At 35.4% G+C, this 25,931-nt stretch overlaps 1 protein-coding gene across 1 annotated transcript in view; it reads right to left on the minus strand.

Annotated features, from left to right (window-relative positions):
* Nucleotides 1-25,931, minus strand: part of CRYBG3 (crystallin beta-gamma domain containing 3) — a 154,710-nt gene that overhangs the window by 18,409 nt on the left and 110,370 nt on the right. The window contains exons 13-17 of the mRNA XM_027835352.1: nt 23,860-24,002; nt 23,621-23,747; nt 22,470-22,502; nt 12,891-13,000; nt 10,600-10,726 (exon numbers count right to left, since the gene is read on the minus strand). Of these exons, the coding sequence (XP_027691153.1) occupies nt 10,600-10,726; nt 12,891-13,000; nt 22,470-22,502; nt 23,621-23,747; nt 23,860-24,002 (540 nt within the window). The remainder of the gene's footprint in view (nt 1-10,599; nt 10,727-12,890; nt 13,001-22,469; nt 22,503-23,620; nt 23,748-23,859; nt 24,003-25,931) is intronic.

Below are 25,931 nucleotides of genomic sequence, written 5' to 3' on the forward strand. Positions count from 1 at the left end.
TCCAATGAATCGATCTGTTCTCTTTTTCATTGTGTGTAGATATATAAATTTCATTGTTGTTTAGTCGTTTCAGTCATGACTGACTCTTCATGACACCATTTGGCATTTTCTTGGCAAAGATACTAGAATGGTTTGCCATTTCCTTCTCTAGCTCATTTTATAGATTAGGCAACTGGGTAGTAAGTATCTGAGGCCACATTTGAACTCAGGAACATAAGTCTTCCTGACTCCAGGCCTGGCATTCTACTCACTGAGTCAGCTATCTGCCACCTTAGATATACAAATATTCCCCCACTATGAACATATTCCACAAGATGTTTTCATTTTCTTTGATGAAATTATCTACTCTTTCTGCTCGTTATTCTTTGACCAATTCTTCAGGATATTTAACCTCTGCATATAAGTCTAAATCTTTTCTTCAAAATCCTAAGTATTCTAATTTTTAATTGAGATCAGTAAATATTATGAAGATTTTATGTTCTAGCAAATGGACAATTTTTGCAAAGGTGCCAGGTACCTTGTATACTCTTCTTTCCCAATCAGTAATCAAAAGACCAACATCTGTGTGTGTGTGTGTGTGTGTGTGTGTGTGTGTGTGTATGAATGTGCGTTTACATATGTTCTAACTTCCTTTGTCTGAGTTAGATAAGGGAGGTTATGTCTGTTCCTCTCACCCCTTCTTGTATTGCGTCCCCCACTTCTGAGAAATAATAAGTTCCAGTCCATTCTTTCTTCTTTACTCCCTAGTATATTCCTTTCCCCTTCCCTTTTCTTTTTGTAAGAACCAACAAAACAGGCCCTACTATGTTTGTCTTACTTAACTCCTATGACCTTTGAAGAAGTTAGTTTTAAGAGAATACTTCTTTCCCTTCCCCCTTTAATCACTTCCTAGTCCCTTACACAGGCTCAAATTTATTTACCTTTTATATTTCTCTTGACTCCTTTGTATTTCAAAATTGCTATTCAGTCTTTTCATTGTAAATGCTTGAAAATCCTCTATTCCATTAAAGGTTGTTTTTCCCCCCACAGTAATTTTCAGGGTAAGTTCCTGGTTGTAAGCTTTTATCTTGTGCTACTTAGAATATCGTACCCCAACGTTTTTCCTTTTTAATACTAGCTGCTAGGTCTTAAACTCCTGCCTATGGTATATAAAGCTCACAGTAATCTAAACTCATAGTAATCTAGATTAGTACTTCATATATTTTCCAGGCACTTAGCTGTGCATATACTGCCATTTACTTTTCTTGTCTAGTTTTTATAAAAGCTAACATTTACATAACACTAAACATACACACATACATGTACACACACACACACACACACTTTTTTCACTTTCAGGAAGTCACTGAGAGCTGATATATGTTTCTATAATCTCTAAAGTTAGACCTCTATTATTATAAAGGAATAGGCTGAAGAGCAACTGAGCCTGAAAAAAAGAAACATTACATGTACCTCAAGAAATACCATTCAGTGTCTACCAGAACCATTTTAAATCAAAGCTTAACAGAAACCACATGTACAGGAGTCCAATCTAGGTTAAACCTCTTGAATTTTGCTATTTACTGAATCACTTGATTAGCTGCGTCAAAAATTGAAAAGATGGAGATATTTATTCACTTCTGCTGCTTCTTTACTGCCATAGAGTTAAATAAAGTAATGCGATGGATTTTTGTTCCTATCTCTTGTCCATTTTCAAAAAGGATGCTGCAGTAGCATGGCTGTGTGATGTGTGGCTCAAAAACTTCTCCCTTCTCTCCACACTGCTCACACCTCGTGTATCTTCCTCGTTTTGGGGCAGATCCCCTGCTCCTAGCATCTTTCTCTGTAGCTGGGCTCCCAGGTTTTTCTGCTGAAAGGTAATTTTTTTCCTGACCATTTCTTAGGGGCATTTTCTTTTTTTCTGGTGAGGCAGTTGGGGTTAAGTGACTTGCCCAGAGTCACATAGCTGGTGAGTGTTATGTATCTGAGGTCAAATTTGAACTCAGGTCCTCCTGACTCCAGGGCCACTGCTCTATCCACTTCACCACCTAGCTGCCCCTGCTTAGTGGTATTTTCATCATCCCAGATGAAACCTTTGCCTTTAGTAGCTTCCTTTAGTTTTTTTTTGTGTGTCTGTGTGCTCCCTGTTAGCAGCTTCTAACACCACCTTATGGTTCTAAAGTAGACTAAGAAGATTTTTATTATACTAAGCTATGAAGTAGAATTTATAGGAACGACAGACCACTGCTACTGTCCCCTCTTTACACTCTCTCATCTGAAAAGCAACAGAAGTGCAGGTTATGCTGTAAGTCATGCTGCCAAACAAATGTCTGTTTGTTTTGTGCGGGTATCTTGAACCTGGCAAATGCCCTTCTTCATATCATTCATTATTCAGCCACTTTGTTAGAATGTCATTCTGTCACCTACCCTGTAAGACTGCTTTGGTGTCGAGTATGAGACATACAACAAATCTGCTATTTCTTTCAGATTAATCAGTTACCAAATATTTCTTATGCATCTATATAGCAGATGGTTCATGGATTCCAAATTTACCACACAGTTGTCATTTAGTAGTATTAAGAGCACTGAAATAAGGGTCAGAAGACATGAGCTTGAATCCAGGCCTTTCTGAATCAAAGGCTAGCCCTACATCTACCGAGGCATCTGATGGAAAAAGCGCTGGGCCTGGCATTAGGAAGACCAGAGTTCAAATCTGCCCTTAGTCCTTTACTAGATGTAAAGTTACCGGGTAAGTTACTTAACTGTCTGCCACAGTTTACTCAGTTGTAAAATGGGGGTAATCATAGCACATACTTTACATGGCTTCTGTAAGGATCAAAGGAGATATTAGTAGGCCCTATGTGCTTATTTTCTCTCCCTACTACAGGATATTTTCCTTTTATCTTACAAATAATAGGGCTTAACTGCTGATTTGCTAATGCATTCACTATATCTTTCTAAAATAACTTTTTGAGGGGGAAGATGTATATATATATGTTACTAGTTTCACAGAATTACTAATCTGCTTTTCTCCTTTATAGCACATCCCTCCTAGACCTCCACATCAGCTTTCCATTCCAATGTATCTTGTTTGTTTCATAGTCCTGCCTCTATGAAATGTTTGTAATAAAGTTGTATCTTTTTGAAATAGATCACAGAATTACACATCTAGAACTAAAAGAGCCTTCAGAGGCCATTCTAGTCCAATTCTACTCTCAGACTATGATATTTAAAAAATTATGCAGTTTTGCAGTTGCTTTCAATGGCTTAAAGGCATTGTAAAAAGCTTAAAAACATGTATGTAATAGAGAGAGGCTATATAAATTTAGCTTTAAGCTTATCAAAAGTACTAAATGGAACTAAATGAAAAAGCATTCTATTACAACCTAGTTTGAATTTAGATTCTGGTGTGATACATCATGTGTCATTTTCCTTACAACCTAACTGCTTTTAGTATAAGCCTTCTGTGTCCAACACCATGGCATTGTAGAAAACTTGAAGGCCTGGTTTCAAGTCCCTCCTCTGACACATGGCATCAATGATGGTGTGACTATGATCAAATCACTTAACCTTGTAGCATTCAAAGCAATACTCTAAGATCATAAATTGAATTTGATAGAGAGAGTTTCCTTACGGAGATTCCTTATACTGGTAAAATCACAGGTGCACAGGGCAGCTAGGATCAATGGATGGATCAAATTCATGAAATAAATTCTTAAGTATGTCAATTTCATCAGGTTTTAAATTTTGTCTAAAACTTTGCCAGTCCTGGAAACTATAAAAGACCTTTAATCCAAGCTGCCTACTCAGAGATTCCATAAGCTAAGGATGCCAGATCACATTTCTTAAAATAGCAATGGGTTTTATCTCTATTTGGGCTCTATCTCAAAAATCTGAGTCAACTGTTATAGTGGTTTTGGGAACACCTATAATGCAATGAAATAGAAATCTGGTTATGATTGAAGGGAGTTCCATAACATACAAGGTAGTAAAACACAAGGTAAGCAAATCTTACTATCCCTCAAAAAATAAAAGTATGAGTTTTTTTTTTGTATGATGGGGGATGGAGGGAAAATGTATTAGCATTTTTTTTACTTTTAAGAATAAGATGAATAATTTTTGCTTCCTCAAGCAGGGCCCTTGAACAGGTCAGGGAGAGAGCATAGTGACAAATGATGATAATAAATGATAACAAATAACAAGCTACTAGTATGACTATTCCCCTCTCTACTCCTCCTCCTCCTCCTCTTCTTCACAATTATCTAGCACTTTAAGGCTTACAAACACTTGCAGATCAAGATACAGAACTAAGAAGAGTAACTACTCTTCTTATCCTCATAAAAATAGCAGAATTCCTATAATCTGAAGAGTGCTAAGAGTGGAATTACCATCACTGTGGGTAGCAGGGGTCAAACTAGCTATCTGAGTAGGAAGTGGTCATGCAGAGGTCTAGAGGAGATGCGGGCATTAGGAGGAGCCCAAAATTTTCCTGCCTTCTGCCAAGGGAGTTTTTATTACCAAGGACACAGTTGTCCTAGAAATCTCCCCACAGATCACCATCACTGCATTAATCTGTCTGTGCAGTAAACATAAACTTCAGTATTATATGTAATTGCCAATCTTCCTAAAAGATTTTTTTTCATTTTAATGCACTGTTACCCAAAATTCAATTTTCCACATCCTCATAAAATTCTCAGACTGGCTTCTAAGGCCCTCCCAAACTCCACCTACCTTTCCAGGTTCATTTCATGACCTCCTCCACGTACTCTTTGTTTCAGTAAAACTGGCCTACATATCATTCCCTGAAACTACAAACACCTTTTCATCTCTACCTCCTGGAATCCTTTAGCTTCCTTAAAGTGCCATTTCCTGTACCAGCCTCTCCTGACTCCATTCACACAATAATGAGTACTCGTTTTCTTGAAATTGCTCTTGAAATTATTTTGCATTTACTTATTTGTATACATGTTGCAACCCTCAGTAGAAATTAACCTTCTTGAGAACAGGGGCTAATCTTTTTCTTTTTTTTTTTTTAGTGAGGCAATTGAGGTTAAGTGACTTGCCCAAGGTCACACAGCTAGTACGTGTCAAGTGTTGGGTCTGAGGCCGAATTTGAACTCAGGTCCTCCTGACTTCAGGGCCGGTGCTCTCTTCACTGCGCCACCTAGCTGCCCCCCCCTTTTTCATTTTTGGTGAGGCAGTTGGGGTTAAGTGACTTGCCCAGATTCACACAGCTAGTGAGTGTTACGTGTCTGAGGCGGGATTTGAACCCCAGTGGTTCAAATTACTCCAGTAATCTTTTTCTTAGTAGAGAACCCCAGCACCCAACACTTGCCTTGCACATAGCAGGTGCTTAATAAATGTTTGTTGAATTATGAATTGACATTTGGGCCATTTGTGAAAGAATCCATAGATATCTGTTTTGATTTGCAGTGAGGCTTTTCTTAACTAGCCACAGAACCTTAAAAAAGTGACCTGCATTGTAAACTAGGTTTGCAAACAAAAAATGTTATTTCAAATTGATTATCACATTTTTTATAAAGCTGTAATGTCCTATAATAGTTATAAGGATATGCTAGTAACACTGAACTTGAGAAACGATTCCAATGTTCACGTTTACTGACATTGTAGAAAAGTTAATTAAATGATAAGGAAATTATTCTTATAACAGTATATACTGGTTAGCTACCACAAAAGTATATGGGACTGAATATTATGGTTTGAATATTATGATGAAAACAATTTTATAATTTAATCTCCCATCCTTATCATTCCCATTCCCATTCCCATTCTTCCTCCAAAACAAATGACTGCTTCTTCTGAGTTCCCTTTGCTGAACCATCAACCATCCTTAAGTACAGAGGATACACAAGACCCTGTTCTAATACTTTTCTCAACACTCAGTGTAGTCCCATGGTTTCAATTATCATCTCATATCATGTGCAAATAACTCTTAAGACCTATATATCTTACCACTTCTGTTGAAGATACCACTGGCCTTCTAATCATTCAGGTTTACAAACTTAGAGCCATCTTTCACTCTTCTCTCTCTCTCTCCCCTATCTAATTAGTTGCCAAGTCTTATTGATTCTTCCTCTGCAACACTGCTTTGACTTATTCCTTCCACTGACAAGTTCAGATCCTCATCGGCTCTTCCCTAGTCTATCATATTAGCTATTTAATAAATTAGCTATTGTATTAGCTTCCTAATTATTTCCCCTGCCTCAACTCTCTACTCCCATTCATTTTCCACACACACAGGTCTGATCATGTCAATCCTTTGCTTCAAAACCAAATCAAACTTTACTAGCTCCCAAATGTAAACTCCTAAGCCTTGAATTTAAGGTCTCTATAATATGGCTTTAAGCTTTAAAAATTTTCATGTTTAGTTCAAATTATTCTCTTCTAGCATTTCAACATTGTAGCCCTCCAGGTATTCCATGTCCCACCTCTACCTCTGCACAGGCCATCCTCCACATCTGGAATTCACCCTGGCCATGTTTCTGCCTCTCAAAATAATTTTTTTTTTGAGGGAAAAATTATACTGAACTTAAGTCCCCCCCCAAAACAAAACCCATTACTTTATACACTGAATACCAAAAGAAGATTCAGGATTATATATGAAACTGAATCTTCATTTCATATACCACTTGCTTTTAAAAATATTTACACATTACTTTCAAGACTGTCCTGCTTATTTGTGCTTCCTTCTGATGTAATTTCTTTTTTCTTCTTGTCACTAAAAATATTTTCAATTGTTTCAAATGTTTTCAAGTGTCTTCTTTGTTTTGGCATTACTATTGTTAAGACCTTTGAACTCCAAAACCCTCCCTATTAAAAATGAGTCTATATAATAGACATATCCAAAAATGTCTCTTTCTGCACCTTCTCTGTCAGCCGGTGGGTAATATGCTTCATCATAGGTCCTCTACAGAAATGGTTGGTCATTGCATTGGTCAGAGTTCTTGCATCTTTCAAAGTTGTTTCACTTTGCTATTTTGGCTTCACTCTATATCAATTTATGCTACTCAGGATTCTCTGAAATTCATCTCAAGTTATTTTATATAACACAATAACATTCCTTTCCATTCATATGCTGTGATTTGTTTGGCTTTCCCCTAGTTACCTAAGAAGTAATCTAAGATATTATCTCGGTTTCTAGTTCTTCTCTGTTCTCTATTTTCCCCCTTTTAATCCTTCCTTCAGGATCAAGAATCTTGTATTTCTTGTGACTTTTTCCTGGTGTTATTCTTCCTCTTAACAGTACTCCTTTTCCCTGACTGTTACTATGTTGAGTTTTGTATGTTGCTGTACCAAACTGTTTCTCTGTGTGTGTGTGTGTGTGTGTGTGTGTGTGTGTGTGTGTGTGTGTTCAAACCTCTACTGTCTATTTCAGATAAGGAGGTTCATCTGATGTCCACTTCCCTTACCCCTTCCTCTGTATCTGTATATTCTTCTCACATACCCCAGTTTTGAGAAACAGCAAGTTTCCTCCCCTTCTTCCTCCTTTTCTACACTAGTGTATTCCTTTTATCCTCCCTTCTCTTTTCCCTCTTCAAACAAAACCAATCCACCACGAAGATCTCTATTTTTCTTACTTAACTCCCTCAATACCCTTTGAAAACTGTAACATTCTGAGGGGACACTTGTTTCTTCTCACTCTATTAGAACTCTACATCATCTTAGAGCTTCTTCTAAATGCTCAAATTTATCTTTCTAGGTTGGTCTTGATTGTTGTGTTTAATGTATTTCAAAGTTCCTACTCAGCTCTGGTCTTTTCATCAGAAAAAAAAAAAAAGATAGTCAAAAGCAAAATAAGTTTCCTGATCCTGAAGGCAGAATTAAAAGGGGGAAAATAATGAAGAACAGAAAAAATTAAAAAAAAAATAGAGAACAGAAAAAGTCCTCTATTCGTTAAAGATCCATTTCCCTCTCTGTAGGAAGATATTTAGCTTTTCAGACTAATCTGTTATTGTTTGTAAGCCACTCTTTTTTACTTTTGGAATTCTGTATTATTCCGGTCTTGTATAATACTAACTGTACTTCCTAAACTAATTCTTTCTCGTGGCTTTCTGGTTGTTTCTTTGACATAGGATCTCTGGATTTTAGTTATGCCATTCTTGGGACTTTTCCTTTTAGGAATCAGTGGATTCTTTATATTTTTACTTTGCCCTTTTCTCTAGATCTAATAGATCTGAGTAGTTTTAATTTATCATTTATTGAAATACAGTATCCATACTCTTTTTTAAAGTCATGGTTTTCTTAAATTGTCTCTCCTTCACCTGCTTTCTGAGTAAGTTATTTGTGATATCAATTGTGTTTCTTATATTTTCTGCTATTTTTCAATTTTTTTTATTTTGTTCAATCTGTGGTTTATTATAGTTTTCATGGAGTCCATTATTTGGGTAAAGTTTATCACTTTCCCTTTTAAGTTATTTACGATCTTTCCAATTCCTTTCTCTAGAGCTTTTATCTTATTTTTTACCTCATGCTTCATTTCTTCTAAGAATTTATGTAGTCCTTGTGGGAAATCCATTTTTTCCTTTGAGACTTCATTGGAATAACTATGGAGTTATTACTTTTTGATGACCAGCTAGTAATTTTTTTTTACTGGTCAATTTTTTGTTTGTTTGCTTTAGCTAGGCAATGGGGTTAAGTGACTTGCCCAAGGTCACACAGCTAGTAAGTGTTAAGTGAGTTTGAACTCAGGTCCTCCTGATTCTATCCACTACGCCACCTACTGCCCCCTACTGGTCAATTTAAAAAAATTATTCATCTCTCTATTCTTAGTTCCTGATTTTGTACTTTGTTCTAAGTCCATGTTCTGACACCTGCTGCACTCTTAGATGAGTTAAATTGTCCTGCCTAGTCTTACTGTCGTCCCCTGGCTTCCTGTGCTGACCCGCACTTCTTTGGGCTGACCCTTGACAGTGCAGAGTGCTGGATCTTCACGATCCTCTATGGTGTCTCAGAATAGAGTGCTGCTAGAGACCTTGCAGCCCCTGTGCCTACAATGTCCTAGTCTAAGTCCTACAATATCAAGCTTGTCACTACTCATGGCAACTCCTCTGGGCTTCCATGTTTCTCCCCTGGGGTTTTCTGACCACCTTTGGGCATTCTCAGAAGACCTTCTTCTGCCCCTTTAGGACAAAGAATCTTGCAGGCTACCTGTGTCTAGTTTCTGGCTGACATGGGAGGCTACAATCTGGTGTTGACTTTGCTGGTGGAGCTCCCTTTTTTATTGCCCTTGTGTTTCTGGCTGACTTCTTGAGCCGTCCTGGGGTAGAACTACACTTAAAAGTTTCTCATTAGATTTCTTGATTCATTATGGTACAAAGTTCAAGATTTTTCTATAGTATGATGAAGTTGAGTGGTCTCCCTCCTGTTCATGCAGGTATCTTACCTGGAAGACAGTCCTTATCTTCTTTCAAGATAGGTGCCACCTCTACATAAAGCCTTTTCTAATTCCCCTGGTTTTAGAGTTCTCTCTCTCTTTAGTTATCTGTATATATATTGTATATTCTAGTACCATATAAGGTTTCTTGAGGGCAGGAACCATCTCATCTTTGTTTTCCAAGTGTCAAGTACATACTAGTTGCACATACTAGTTGCTTAATAAATGTTAACTGAATTTAATTTGAACATTTTTCCAAGTAGCATAAAGTATATCCACATATAAAATCTCAAAGCAAAAAATGTACTTACAGATTTTTCCCCTTAAATTTATCACTACCACCACTGGCTACAGAACTGTATGAAGATTTTGGTCTCACTCTGTGGTTGGAACTATCTGTATCACCTCCAATACGCTGTAAATTGCTCAAGCCCCTTTTCTTTGTCTCCGATCTTAGTTGAGTATTTCTGGCTCCCTGGAGGCCTGGGTTTATTGGCTTGAGCCAGCATTCAGGGGTTAGGTCTCTTGTTAGCTTTCTGTCTGTCAACCTTTATCTTTGTTAAAAGTCTCTTCACCTCTGCCTCCAGATGGTTCACTTGGTGGCATCCAAAATAATGTTTTACTAGGTGTGGTGTGCCCAGAAGCTGCCTTGACCACAAGAGGGGTAATGTTGCTCGGAAGCCAACTTTATCTGTCTTCTTGAGTTGCCATATTTTCCAGAAACAGTAGACCCAGCGTATGTAGGAGGCCCAGAACAAGTAAAGGATGAAGCCCCACCTGAACTGACATACTTTGCTATTTCCATCTCTAGCTGAATACTTAGTGTGTCCTTGAGAGTTAAATCAGCTACAAGACAGGCACTAGTCAGTATGTACCAGATTGATTAAACTGTTTGTGCAACTGGGACCCTTTCAGATAAGCAGAACATACTTCCTCCATGGTCCCATGTCCCCAAGCCCTCCTACTCCATCTCACTCCCCCTCCCCTACTGCTCCCTTCCTTCTCCCATGCCATTCCCATTTGGGAGGGGATTGCTTTCCAGTCCTTCCATGAGACCTCCTCTTTTTGTTGTTACCCCATAAATATCCAAGGCATTGTCTGTATTGTGGGCTCCTTCGTGTGCCTTTCTCTTACAACAAATCAAATTACTACCCATATCTTATGGAGTTGTGACTTTTGGTGAAGACATCCTATAATATAAAATAAGATTTCAATAAGGTCCTTACATAATCAATAGGCTTGAGAGATTTGACGCTAGCTGGAGAGCAGCCACAGGAAGTAAGGTCGGCATAGAGGCCTTCTTCTAATACACACTGGTTACATGTGACATCCTCTTGGAAATGCATGAGCCAGCTGAAAGATCAAAGTATTGAAAATTTAGTCAGTTAACAATTATTTATATTTACTCTGTGCTCAGTGTTATGTTATGGGCTAGAAAAATATGAGCAGGAAAAAAACACTATTAGATAGAAAGATAAGATTCATATACCTAAGATAACTACAGAATAAAGCAATGAAAATCCTGTAGAAATTCAAAAAGATTATAGGTATAAAATGGCTAAGGAGAAGGGTCCTGAATAACTACTTAATGGAAGAATATGGATTAATAGTAAAATTTAGTGAGGAAAGGAATAGCAAAAATAAAGGAATAAAAATAATAAATTGTACTGGGAGGTGGGGCACAAAGAAATGGATGATATTCCATTACATTCATATGCCACAATCTGTTTGGCCTTTCCCCAGTTACCTAAGAAACAATAGTACCTTAGTTTCTAGATCTTAACTGTCCTTTATTATTTTTCCCTCTTTAACCTTGCCTTCAGGATCAGTAAACTTATTTTGTTTGTGACTGTCTTCTCCCAGGTATTATTCCCCCCCCCCCTTTTTTTTTTGCTTAGGTGATCAGGGTTAAGTGACTTGCCCAGGGTCACACAGCTAGTAAGTGTTAAGTGTCTGAGGCTGGATTTGAACTCCCGTCCTCCTGATTCCAAGGCCAGAGCTCTATTCACTGCGCCACCTAGCTGCCCCTATTATTATCCCTCTTAACAGAAACAGACAGGGAAAAGGAGTACTATGTTGAGTTTTATGTGTTTCTTTACCAAACTGTTTCTCTGTGTGTGTTCAATCCTTCTTTGTCCATTTCAGATAAGAGTGAAGTGCATCTGATGCCCTTACTTCTTTCTCTGTATCTATATACTCTTCCTTTTGCACACCCCAGTTTTGAGAAACAGCAAGTTTTCTCTACTTTCTTCCTCCTTCCCTCTTCAGACAGAACCAATCCACCTCAAAGATCTTTATTTTTCTTTCCCTTACCCTTTCAAAACAGTAATATTCTGAAGGGACACTTGTTTCTTCTCATTCTATTAGAATGGTAACACTGCATCATCTTAAGAGTTCTTTCTAAATCCTCAAATCTATCTTTCTAGGTTGGTCTTGATTCTTGTGTTTGTTATCTTTCAAAGTTCCTCTGGTCTTTGCATCAGAAATGCTTGGAAATCCTCTATTCCATTAAAGATTCATTATGCATCCCACCCCTCCCCCTGGAAGATATCTGGAAGATATAACTTTTGAGGGTAATTTGTTATTGTTTGTAAGTCACTCTCTTTTGTTTTTGGAATTCTACATTCTAGTTTTCAGGGAGTACAATACTTGGGTAAGGTTTACCACTTTTCCTTCTTAAGCTATTTATTCTAATTCCAATGCTTTCCTCCATAGATTTTATGTATTTTAAAAAAATTCTTGCTTCATTTCTTCTTGACATTCTTGTAGTTCTTGTGGAAAATCCATTTATTTTCCCCCCTTTTTAAAAGGCATTGCTTGCAGTTGTGTTATTTACTCAATCACCAGATAGTCAATAATTTTTATTTTAGTTATTTTTAAAATATTTACTCATTTCTCTAGCTTTAATTCCTGAACTGGGGAATTTATGCTACATTGTAGCTTTCTCTGCCATCACTGCACTTTTGGATGAAATGAGTTGCCCTGTTTGCTTTTGTCCAGGATCTCCTGTGTTCCTGTGCTGACCTTTTTGAGCTCCCAGAGTTTTTCTCAGTGCATTCTCTGTTCTTGCTCATTTTGGATCCTTGCACACTGAAATTATCTTTGGCAGCTACCTTTTTTATTGTCCATGGGCTTCCAGATCACTTTTTCTGTTATGAGAGAAGTCACTTAATGTAGTTTCTCACTGAATTTCTTGAACAATTTTCAAATATGTGCAAATTTCAGGATTTTGCTGCGTAGGTATATGAGAAATGGGCATCCTGCTTCCAATTCAGGCAGCCATCTTGTCAGGTAGTCTGTATCTGATTTTTAAAGGAATGATCTTCCTTGAGATATGCAAATCAGTATTTCCCACACACTACTGAAATCACAGGTTCAGACTACAGTCCTCAACTCCAACAGACAAAATAAAGGGAAAAAAATGTATTATGTACACAAGGAAAAGTTCAATAAACTTTTGAGCATTAAGCATATTTCACTGTTAAATAAACAGGAATATTTACTTAAAAATACTTACCATCCTCGAAGAACCTTAAATGAATGTGGTATGAAGTCTGTCATATCAGAAATATGGTCTGTGAAATCTACACAATTTCCTTGGAAATTTGGTTGATCATATGCTTTCAGCTGTAAGAAAGTAAAACCACAACTAAAAACTAGGGGAAAAAAAGGATCTACCATATATAAAAAGCAAAACAGAGTCCATCTTCTTTATGCACACAAAATCACAGAAATCAGTGACTATTTCAATGCATATCTTTCAACAAAAACAGGCAGCTGAATCATTCATCATACAGTTCATTTCCAGATAACAGTATTGGAGTGTGTCCCTTCACAGATTCACTCTGAATAAAATTTTATCATCTCAGTGGACCTGGAATTAGGAAGACCTGAGTTCAAAATCAGCTTCAGATACTTATCAACTATGTGACCCTGGGCAAGTCACGGGATTTCTGCCTGCCTCAGCTTCCTCATCTGTAAAACAAGGGTAATAATAGCACCTATCTCTCACGGTTGTTGTGAGATAATATTTGTAAAGTGCTTTGCAAAACTTAAGAGAGCTATATGAATGCTAGCTATTATATTTATTACTAATATTTTCATTTCCCATGCTTCTAAAAATAAATTTCATTTATCACTTTATTCACCTTCCCATACTTAGTTCTAGCTACAGAGAGATAAACCTGGAAACAAATCCATCCTCTGAAATAAATTAGAATTTCTCCTTCATGAAAACACTACTTGTCAATTCTACTAGTTCAGCTTCATTTCCTATGGTAGTACCACATGTATCTAAAGGAAAAGAGGAAATTCTTTGTTGACCGTACATTTTGAAGAGGAAAGAATAAATTAGTACTGTGTTTCTCTCTACTTGACGTCATAAGCCAGTTAACAAAGAGAAAATAGGGGGATACAGTAGAATAGAATCAATCCATTAATCCATAAGTGTCTATCACATTCTAGGTTCTGAGGATACAAAGACAAAAAAATGAAACAAAAATAATCTTCCCCTACTTTAGTGTCATTTCGAGCTTACATTTTATCAGGTAGAGTCAACAGGTATATATAAAAGTATATAAAACAAATACAAGATAATTTTGAAGAGGAAGACAGTAGCAAGTGGGGAATCAGTCAAGAAGAGCTATGTTTTAAAGGGACTACGAAATGCTACAAGGTAGAGATGAGGCAGAAGTACATCACAAGCACAGAGGATGGCCATTAAGTACAAAGATTTTGAGATGTGAGAAGGAATGTTGTGTGAGAAGTAGCAAAAAGGCCATTTTGACTGGACTAAGGAGTGTATAAAGGGAAGTAATGTATGAAAAGTAAAGTTTGGAAAAGCATGTTTATGTTATGTTATGAAGGGGTTTAAATGACAAAGAGAGGAGTTTGTATTTGATCCTGGAAGATAATAGGGCACCATTGGAATTTATTAAGTAGGGGAGTGATATGATAAGACCCATGCTTCAAAAAAATCACATTGACTGTCATGTGGAGGATGGAAAGTAAAGGAGAGAAAGAAACTTGAGGCAAGGAGACTAATTAATTATAAGGTTATTACAATCATCCAGGTAAGAGATCATGAGAGCTTAAAATAGGGTAGTAGAGTGGAGAGAAAGTTATTTATGTAAGTGAAGCATGTTATGGGGTTAGAATTAACTTATGAGATACAGAATAAGAGAGAACAAGGCATTGAGGATAATGCTGAAGTTTTGAACCAGGGTGACTAGAAGAATAAAGATGTCTTTGAGAGAAATAGGAACTCTGTAAGAGTTTAAGTATAATATTTCTGTTGAAGATTTTACTGAAGAAATTTTAATATTCAATATAATATCCCTTAGAATTGAAGGTGACTTTAGACTTAAATAACATTTAAAGTGCTTAAAACCTTACAAAACACTATTATTGTGGTTATTTAACATATATGGCATATATAGAATAAGCAGCTGGCACAGTGGACAAAGCACTAGATGTAGGGTCAAATCCTATCTCAGACACTAGCTGTGTGGTTCTAGACAAGTCACTAACTAGTCTGCCTTTAATTTCCTCTTCTGTAAAATGAGGATAATAACAGTAACTACCTAATAGGGCTGTTTTGAGAATTAAATGAGATAATATTTGTAAAGTCTATGCAAATGTTGAAGCACTACATAAATATTATTATTACTGTTAAGAAACTAAGGCTCTGAAAAGTAACTTGTCCATGGTGACACATTGAGGAACCTAGGATCACAGATTCATAGCTAAAAGGGACCTTAGAGTTTATCTAGTAAAATCTTTTTGTTGTGTAGAACAAATTGAGATCCAGAAAGGTTGGATTGAAAAGAACAGAGCCAGACTCTGGACCGTGGTGGTCCTCTGACTTCAAATTCTACGCTCTTTCCATTATACCGTTCTATCTCCAATACTGTGAAAACTGAATTAACAGGGCTTGGCAACTGACATCAAAAAAGAGAGAAGGATTCATAAAAGCCTCCAAAGTTTCATTTATTAGGTAAATATTAAGATGCTAGTGCTATAAATTAAAGTAGAGAAATTAGTAAAGAGTACAGAATTTGGAGGAAAAAAAGAAGAATTCAAATTTTAGGCATGAAGAATTTGAAGTTTCATTCTTTAAGGGGGTAGGAAGCATGCTTCATCCTAGGATCCCCTTGAAATGAGATTAGTCATTACACTGATTGCCTTTCAATTTTGCTTATCTTTACAATGTTGTTAATATAAGCTTAATATAATCTTAAGTTTCTCGTTCATCTCCTTCATCATGTTTTAACAGCACAGTTGTTATTGAGGGCAGCAAGGGGCACAATAAAGTGCCAGACCTGAAGTCTTTCTGACTTATCCTCCCGTGTTCAAATATGGCCTCAGACCTTACTAGCTCTATGACCCTGTGCAAGTCACTTAACCTTGGTTGCCTCAGTTTCTTCATATGTAAAATGAGTTGAAGAAGCAAATGGCAAGTCACTTCAATATCTTTGCCAAGAAAACCCCAAATGGGGTCATAAAGTATTGGATACGTATGAAAAATAACTGAACAATGACAACTGAAGTTTCTCTGAAATCATCCCCTTTGTTTTAAACAGCACAATAATATTCTATTACATTCACATACTATAATTTGCTCAGCCATTCCCCAATTGATGGGTAACTCCTTATAGTTTCCAGTTCTTTGCCACAAAAGACATATGTGTCCTTTTCCTCTTCTTTAGTTCTTTTTGGGGATATAGGCCTGGTATTGCTATTGTTGGGTCAAAGGGCATGCCCAATTTAATAACTTCTGGGTCATTTTTCCAGATTGCTTAGCAGAATGGCTGGACCAATTTGCAGCTCCACTAACAGTGCATTAATATGCTTTTTTCCACTCAGCCCCTCCAACATTTTGGCATTTTCTTTTTTTGACAACTTTTCCAAGCTGATGGGTTGCTTTAATTGCACTTCTCTGATTATTAGCAATTTGGAGCATTTTAAAATAGGTACTGCTATCATATATTTCTTTCTTATACACCTGCCTGCTGCTATCTTTTAACCATTTATCATTTAACAGACTTAACTGTTAATGCAGTCTTCCATATATATAGTATTATACATAATATAAAATAGAAACATTTATTTCTATAACATAAATAGTATATTGTATTATATGTACTAATATATCACATATAAATTGTGTGTATGTATATGTATATATGTGTGTGTGTAAACACATACATATGAATGGTCATTATACTACAGAGGCGATTAGATTTATTGACTCCAGAAAGTAGGACTAGTATTAGAAGTCTCAGAGAGTTTTATATATACACATCATATCATACATGTTAAGTGTATACATATGTATGTATGTGTATATATGCATAATATGTACACATACATACATACATATATATATACATACATATAAACACATATAGCTCCAAAATCTAACTTTCTGAAACTTTTATTTGCTAGTACTAGTTCTACTTTCTGGGGTTCAATGGAATAAAACTAATCCCTCATAATGATAACCCTTCAAATATCTGAAGATGATGATGACTGTGTCCCCCTAAGGTCTTTCTTGTTTAGGCTAAACATTCCTAATTCCTTTGGTTGATCCTAACATGCAATCAGAAGGTGCTGTGCTATGGGAAAGAGAGCACTAGATGTGGACTTAGAGGACCTGTTTTCATATCCCAGTCCCGCCGCCAAGAACTGTGTGACCTTAGTAAAGTCACTTAAAGTCTTTAGTTTATCATCTGTAAAATGAGGAGGGCATGTACTCTGTGGTTCCCTTCTAGCTTAAGATATATGATCTTATGATGTAATTTAGCATAGTGCCTGGCAAATATGTGCTTAATAAATGTTTACTGATTGATTTACTGATTAATTTACTTGCCACTCAGTGTACTTCCTAACCTGTGGTGTGAAAGCCTCTTTGAGCCCAGACTGTTTTCAAATGTGCTGCTTTGTGTCATTTTAAAATTTATTATTTATACCATTTATATCTTTATCCAAGTCATTGATAAAAAAATCAAATAGCACATATCCAAGTAGAGATGCCCGGAACATCCCAATGGAGATCTTGACCAAGGTAAAATTGAACCATTAACACCTATTCCTGAAATTCAACCATTTGACCAGTTATAAATGTAATTAGTCTTAGAGTTTATTACTATTATTAATACACATCAATAGGTACATATCTGTAGACAGATGTCCCTTAAAAATCATCATCATAACCAGCAGGCAACCCCATCCCTCATCAAGCCTAAGAGCTGTCGATTACTATCAAGTCCCACCTCTCTAATAACTGGATCAACAGAGTGTTTATTCACAAATATTCCATAACTCTTTAACAAACAATAATACTTGAAAATGACTGTATGACATGTTTATACCTTAAACTAATTTTCCTGGCTTGCTAATAGAACTTGCATAGGGAAACCCAAAAATTCTGCTGAATAAATCATATTCTGTACTTGAAGGACAAAGACAAAATATTCTTCAGTCATATACTGCAGTGCTAAGTTCAGGTGGACTTGCCATAGTACTGTGGGAAAATCAGTCTTGCTTTGTTAAATTGGAAATGTATTTTAAAAATTCATAATGCAGGGGAAAGAGTTTGGCTTAAGATTTAGAGCAGAAGTTGTAAAACTGATGAAATACTTTTTAAATAAATTCATACAGGCCAATACAAATGACATAGTCTTCATAAAAAAGTCATGAAAGAACAGTTATCATAAGGAAAGAGGATACTATGCTGTAAAAGCAACTTCTATCACTCAATTAATCATAACCATAACGAAAGGCAAGAATCAGTCTCAGCCAAATAAAGGAAAGAGTGAAACAGTATGGTCTTTTCTATTCTGACAACTCAAGGGACATTTTGAAAGTCCAACCATGAAACAGAAAGTATGTGCAGATTTGTTGAGTAGATCAACTGAACAGCAAAAATAAACAAGTAAAAAAAACTTCACACACAGAAAATTTTAAAAAAAACACACACACACACCCCATAAAGTATTTCTAATGCCAAATATTCACTTGTAGCCAAAACCAGGCTCACATCTCTGGGATTAACACCATGTAGCCTCAATGACTTCCAACTGCAAAAATGGATTAAATTCACTCAATTTAAGACATAGTAATCCTTGCAGGAAATATATCTAAGCACAAAGTAAATAAAGTAGTGGTCAATTACAGTAAGACAATCATATTTGTGCTTAAGTATTTTATTTTTTCAATGTCATTTTATCCTAATGTGCCATTGGAACAAAAGCTGAGGCAAGACTCTATCGAGCTAGAAAGGATGTGAACACAGACCCAGGGCTGGACTGCCTATCTTTTGCTCAAAGACAAGCTTAAGTATGTATATGCTCATTACATCAAGCTGGATGCTGGTTGCTTTTTGTTTTTTTCCACTTTAACTTTAAAGACTAAGAGGGGTTATTAGCTGCATTGATAGGAGTGCCCACATTTATAAAATTACAGATTTATTAAGTATCAAAGAAATGTAGGAACAAAACCAATTTGTATCTGATCAATATTTATACTATTGTAATATAATTATTTTTTATTTTAAAAAATGTAATTGGACAGATGATGTACATTTTTTTCTAAGATCAGTTGCCGACAACTAGTATAAGTTTACCTAATGGGCATGTATTGCCATAGTTCATCTTACTTTTCACCTAGTGTCATGGATGGTGGATGGTAGTGAGTCCTCTGTCATCATGGAGGTCTTCAAGTGAAAATTAGAAGGCTACTTGTGAGTGATAACTGCAGTAGGGATTCATGCTTCACTTGAAAATTGCCTTACGTGACTTCTGAGATTTCTTCCAAGTACTACATTTTGATTCTGTTACTATTCTACCCAAATTCCAGATGTACAGCTTAGTAGAAGTAAGTAAGCATCCTTACAGATAAAACTTTATTTCAGGGATGGTGAATCACAAATTCTTTTTATCAGAAAGAATAGTTAAGCAGGATTATTTATATTTCTCTAGCTATCATTAATCCTTGTTATCCGTTTTCTCTTGGGCATAATAAAAACAACCCTAAAAATTACAGGAACTTAAAAAAAAACTTTCTCCCTTTGACTAGAATATTCTATATTAGTGCTTATTACTTATTCTCTCACTGAAAAGATATTTTAAAAAGGATATACCAGTGAAAATATCTGTATTATATCAGGGTCAAAGCTTCCTGTGGTTTTCAGCTGCTGAGAACCTTAGGAAACTTTGATGACCATAATGTAATACAGATATTTTGTTATCTGTAATACAGATACCTGGTTATACAAGAATGACTGAAAAAAGAATTTGTGCTTGGTAAAAGTGTAGGTAAGAAAGAAAAAATTATAAAGTTGGCCAACTAAAAACAGCTGCCTTTATGCTAAACAGTCTAAAGCTGCTTAGTTTTACACATGTTCCCAGAGTCCTCCCAAATATCTCTGAGCTATCAGAGACACTTCATTTGCTGGCCACTTAGTCATGTGCCAAGAATAAAGAGTACAGTTATCAACAGGCATTTTCTGCCACTTCCTGGATAAAGTTGTGCTCAGAACCAGAAAGCAATATTAGAAAGAAAAACCCTTCCTAACTAGCTGTGTGACCCTGGGCAAGTCACTTAACCCCAACTGCCTAAAAAAAAAAAAAAGAAAAACACTTCCCAGAGAAAGGGAAGACAGAGATGAACATTGCTCAATAGAATTCCAATCACTCCTTTAGGGTACAGACTGTTTCATTTTTGTCTTTGTTTTTCATAAAACTTAGCACAATGCCTTGTGCACAGTAGGTCTATAATGACTTTTTAAAATTGATTTTATTTTTCTCTTTTCTGTTTTCTCCCAGGAAATCTTTAGAACTGGATCATTCTAAATTCTATTTGGCTTTCAGTTCATTCACACTGCTTCAGGACAAAACATTTAAAAAGCTATAGTCTGGGCTACAAAAAGATAAAATAAAGAAGTATGGAAGGAGATAAGTATTTAATAGAATAACAATTATGTTTAGAAGGGAAATGTTTCAATCAAGCCTGAGTTAATTTTTTTTTAAAAATTAGGACAAAAAAAGCTGTTGGAATGGAAATATAAAACTGAACAGAATTGAGAAATATAAATAACATTGTAAATGTGTATAGTATATTATAAAAAACATACTTTTCCATGTAAAATTAAATCCAGAAGAGAAATTTATATTCAATTATTTGAAAGTAACCTGGGTAGTTTAAAAAGTTCTGTTGACCTTTTGATCCAGCTATCCTATTACCTGAACACGTACCCTTAAAGACAAAAAGATTCCAGGATATTTATTGTAGCACTTTCTTGTAATAGCAAAGAAGTGAAAAGAAAGTCAGTTCCTAATAATTATAGAATGACTGAAAATTGTGCTCAACAAATAAAACAGAATGTTATTGTTATTGTGCTAAAATAAAATAATGAGGAATGCAGAGAAATAACGGAAGACTTCTAAAGATGCAAGATAATTATATGCAACAATAATAAGATGCATTTTAAAAATACTAAAAATCCAAACTCATATTAATTGTAATGGTGCTGAATGTTTTGCACACTAACACGTGACCAATGTCAGTGGATTTTTCTTACTTTTATTCCTTTATAACAAGGTAGGGTCTCATCAGGATTGCCTGTGGTCTAAGAAACAAAAAGCATTTATAAACTTTGGTTAAAAGAGTTCTATTGAAGAAAATGCTAGGTTTGACATGGATTTATCCTGATTTTTTTTTTTTATTCTTAAAAAGTGGTAAAGCAAGGGCAGCTAGGTGGCACAGTGTACTCTGGCCTTGGAGTCAGGAGGACTTGAGTTCAAATCTAGCCTCAGATACTTGATACTTACTACCTGTGTGACCCTAGACAAGTCACTTAACCCCAATTGCCTCACCAAAAAAAAAAAAAATAATAATGATAATAATTTAGTAAAAAAAAAGTGGTAAAGCAAGGAAATGTACCCGTGTGGCTTTTCTCACTCCCCCGCACTATCTTACTATACATATCTGTCTTATACTCTCTTCTTTGCTTTAGTAAGAAATGTTTTTTAGAAAGAACAACTCAACAATGACAGCTACAATTAATCAAGATACATATTGGTTTTCCACAATGAAATGGAAAGTTATCTCCAAGCACACCAACAGAACTTACAAGTAAAAAACTAATTATCTCCTTGACCAGTTCCATAAAGTTGTTTTACTTTTAAAACACTTCCAACAACATATTCTTTACAGAATACTCTACAGGAAACTAAGAATGAGATGGACATTAAAGTAACATAGAAGGCTATAAACAGAAAACAGTTTATAAAAGTAGAATCCTTTTTTTTATATAAATACAGTTACGAAAAACATGTGCCATTTTTTTTAAGTATGCTAAAGACCATAAATAGTGGGAAATTTTATACTGTAACCACACTATATAATACCATTCATCATTGAGAAGAATTTGGTATGAGATGGAACAATACTGGACAAATGCAAGGATGTTTAGTTACTGAAATACCAAATGAACCTTAGTATAATGTAATTCCTTGGCATGAACTCTCAGGACAGAAGTATAATGAGATTTCATTTTTATATGGTGCTTGACAGGCCATATCATATCTTGACCTAAAAATTTCAATGTAATGTTTTTGAATAATAATATCATTCTGATTTTTTTTGACAGGGACTAGGAAGTAAGAGAGATAGAAATTACAGTATTATTGCTTCCTTTAAGAAGAAATGTGGTTACAGAAACATATTTTTACATTTAACAGGTTAAACAACAAGATTTCAATAATAAGTTTATTCACCAAAAAATAGTGTGAATAAGAATGTGACCCAAAGGAGAGGGTGTGAATGGGGAAAAAATAGTGGCAAGGACCCAAAATTATTCCAAAGTGGTATGAGTTACTGACATTGTTAGAGAAAGACAAAGGGAACTGTGACTAATCCAGTCACAATAACCACTGACAAATGTTTATACTACAAGATACCAAACATATTATAAACCATTTTGCCTCTAGGTAGGAGATATCAGAGCAGAGGATCTTATAGGAAAGGCAAAAAGAGTTACAACAAAGCACTTAAAAAAAGTTATAAAATAAAAATGTTGTTTCTTTTAACATACCAGATATAGAGGCTCATTTATCCCAAGAGGTTCCTGCAAAAAAGAAAAAATTTATATATATATATATATATTTAAAAATTATCTCAAAAACTGTGCATACATTCTTCATTATCTTTCTGAAATAAAAATACTTAAAAAACAATAAAATGTTCACACTAATTTTGTGGTTCATTTTATGAACCACTGGGACCAAAATACAAAAAACTCAAAGGGCAAGGGAAAAATGCATGAGTGGAAATGGAGAAGAATTCAGGAAGATATCCACAGACTTATCTATGCCTATAGTGTTGATAAAGATTCTGCTGTTTTATTTTAGTCACCTGGGAACACTGTTCGCACTAATTTTCTGAATTACACTGTAGGCCCATTTTACACTAGAGGTTCTTAACCAATGAATCATGAACATAAAAAAAAAATATATTTTGCAAGCTATTTCAATATAATTCCTTTTCAATCCTATATTTTTAATTTGATTTTATGCTTTAAAAACATATTCTGAGGAGTCCTTAGGCTTCACTACTCTGCCAAAGGAGCCCATGACACACAGAAGAGTCAGGAATCTCTGCTTTGCCCTGAAGGGCCCATGATTCTTGTGGCTAGTGACTGCAATGGCGATGTTCTCAGGGAGATACAGTCCTTTCAGAAACAGGATCTTCATCTAAAGCAGGGGTTCCTAACCTTTGTTTTGTCACAGACTCCTTTGGCAATTTGGTGAAGTCAATGGACTCCTCAGAACAATGTTTTAAATGTATAAAACAAAATACACATGATTATAAAATAAACCAATAGAGTTGAAGTACATAATCAAAATATTTGAAAAACGAGTTCATGAACATCAGGTTAAGAATCCTAAAGAATCCTCTTCTCTCCCTATGTTCCTAAATAAGCTATGGCCAACAATGGTTAATTCTTTGAAGCCTGACCAAAGACGATGAGCTCTGGTATTCACATACAGGTGACATTTAACAAGTTATCTGTGCTGCCTTTCAGAGATGTTTTATAGTTACATTATATGATCTCACTGTGGTCAACTCAAAAGGCATACAAGGAAACAAAACTAATCAGTGACCTAAATAATTTTTTACTAATATTTATAATTTAACTAATGGACTTGTATGTATTCAATTGGTAATATTAAAAAATTAACTCACCAGTCTAACAGGTCTTATTGACAGGATTTGGTTGTTGGATCCTCCCCAGTCAAAAAAACTCTTGTACTTCCCTTTCTCTAGTATATACTGTTCTCCACAGAAGAACTGCTGTTGGTAGCCAACCCAACTAACAGAGAAAGACAGAAACCAAAGTTAGGAAATTCAGCAATACCACAGGTACATTATGCTGTCTAATTCTGATAATAAAAATACTTTGCATATCTCTGCGAAAAACTTACACTCCACTTTTAACATGAATAGATCTTGTTTCATTACCAAACCCGACTTCTTCCAAATCAGGAATATCTCGATTAATAATATTAATAAACTTTGAGTTTTCTACATCAGACTCAAATAGTGTGATTGAAGATTCTATGAAATTCTAAAAAGAGAAAAGTTAGAGGAAACACAAGTAAGTCATTTTTATAGACAACTGTATTTCAGTTTAATTTTTTATAAGTTAGAGAATGTATGTTTCCTTACTTGTATTTCATGTAGAGCACGCCCTCTACCTCAAAACAATTTTATTTTGGTTTATTCCTATTACGAGGTGGGCCCGTTGAATAATTAATACAAATCATCTCCAATGTGAAATATTCAAGAAAATAACAATATAACCAATTAATGATGTCATTTTCTATTTCTATTTTAATTATGCTATTTTAGTAAGGAAAAAATTTTCTTACAAATAGAGCTATCCTAAAGTTGAACAGGTTCCTTTGGAATGCTTCTCTGGAATTCATCAGGGCAAGATTGGATGAAAGGATTCTTGTATAGGTATGGTTTGAACTACATGTATGTATGTGTGTGTATATGTGTATGCATGCTCCAGATGAGGAGTGTGGGAAATGGTGGGGCAAGGTTTTCTATTTTAATTACAGTATTTTACATTAAAAATTTTAGCAATATTTTGGACAAATGTAACATAGGATGCAATTTAGCCTCTGAAGAGAGAGACTCAAGAATTACTTCTTGTTTACCAAAAAAGTAGAAATGAAAATATAAAACCAAATGCTTCATTTCATCCCTATCTCATTAACTATGAACACTTTTTTTTTGGCTCAATTATCAGGTCTCCAGAAAATCTGCTATGGTTCTACAAGTATCTATCAATATCAGTTACTTATCCTTTACTTTTTTCGTGCACTCTAGACATAGGGGTAGGTATCTGAAGACTCCAAATTAGGATTTTCCTTTTTAAACAATTGTATTTTTAAATACAAAGGAAATATATCAAAATTAATCAGTATACTGAGAAAGCAATAATGGCAACAAGTTTTGTTTAAAAGCAAATCATTCTCCACCACTCCTCAGCTACAGCATTCATATTCTCTCTCTCTTTCTCCTCCCACCCCCAACAGCTTTTCTCTGATTCATGATGTTGAGAAGGATGTCAGTGATACTTGAAGGATCATAGACAGCAGCAAAGGTAGGTTAGGAATGAAAAAATTTATGTGTCCCAATTTAAAAAAAGAGAGAGGGAATATAATTAGCAAACTATAAGCCAGTGAGCTTGATTTTGATTCGTAGGGAAAATCTAGAACTTACTGTTAGAAAGTTAGTAAACATTAGAGAAGAAAGAGTGATCACCAAGAACCAGCATTAGCACAGCTTTATGTGAAGAACACATCAGGCTGGACTAACATTATTTCCCATTTTACAGAGTTATTAAAGTGGTGCATCAAGAAAATAGAGAATTCTATTTGTACAATCACACATACATATTCTAAAATTTAGATAAGCTATATGTAGATTTTTGTGAAAGCACTTGATGGATATTATGCTATTTTTTGTGAGAAAAAAATTGAAAGATGTGGACTTAAAGAATAATCATTATTATTCTCCAACAACTGAGAAGGAAGTCTCCAGGGACCTCTCTCAGGCATCTGTTTGGCCTTTTCCTGTTTAAAAATCTTATTCATGGGGGCAGCTAGGTGGCGCAGTGGATACAGCACCAGCCCTGGATTCAAGAAGACCCAAGTTGAAATCTGGCCTCAGACACATAACACTTACTAGCTGTGTGACCCTGGGCAAGTCACTTAACCCCCACTGCCCAACCAAAAACAAAAACAAACAAAAAACAACAACAACAACAACAACAACAAAATCTTATTAATGACTTGGACAAAGGCATAAAAGCACGCTTATCAGATTTACAAATGATACAAATACTTTTGTATTGTATATACAAAATGATTTTGCATCGTAATGAATGAAGTTTCAAAGGAACCTTGGAAGACTTGTATTATGTGATGGAGAGTGAAATGAGCAGAAGCAGGATAATGTGCACAAAAATAGTAAAGAGAAAAAC

This window comes from Vombatus ursinus, unplaced genomic scaffold (assembly GCF_900497805.2).
Source record: "Vombatus ursinus unplaced genomic scaffold, bare-nosed wombat genome assembly UNPS02014814.1, whole genome shotgun sequence".
Classification (NCBI taxonomy): Eukaryota; Metazoa; Chordata; class Mammalia; order Diprotodontia; family Vombatidae; genus Vombatus; species Vombatus ursinus.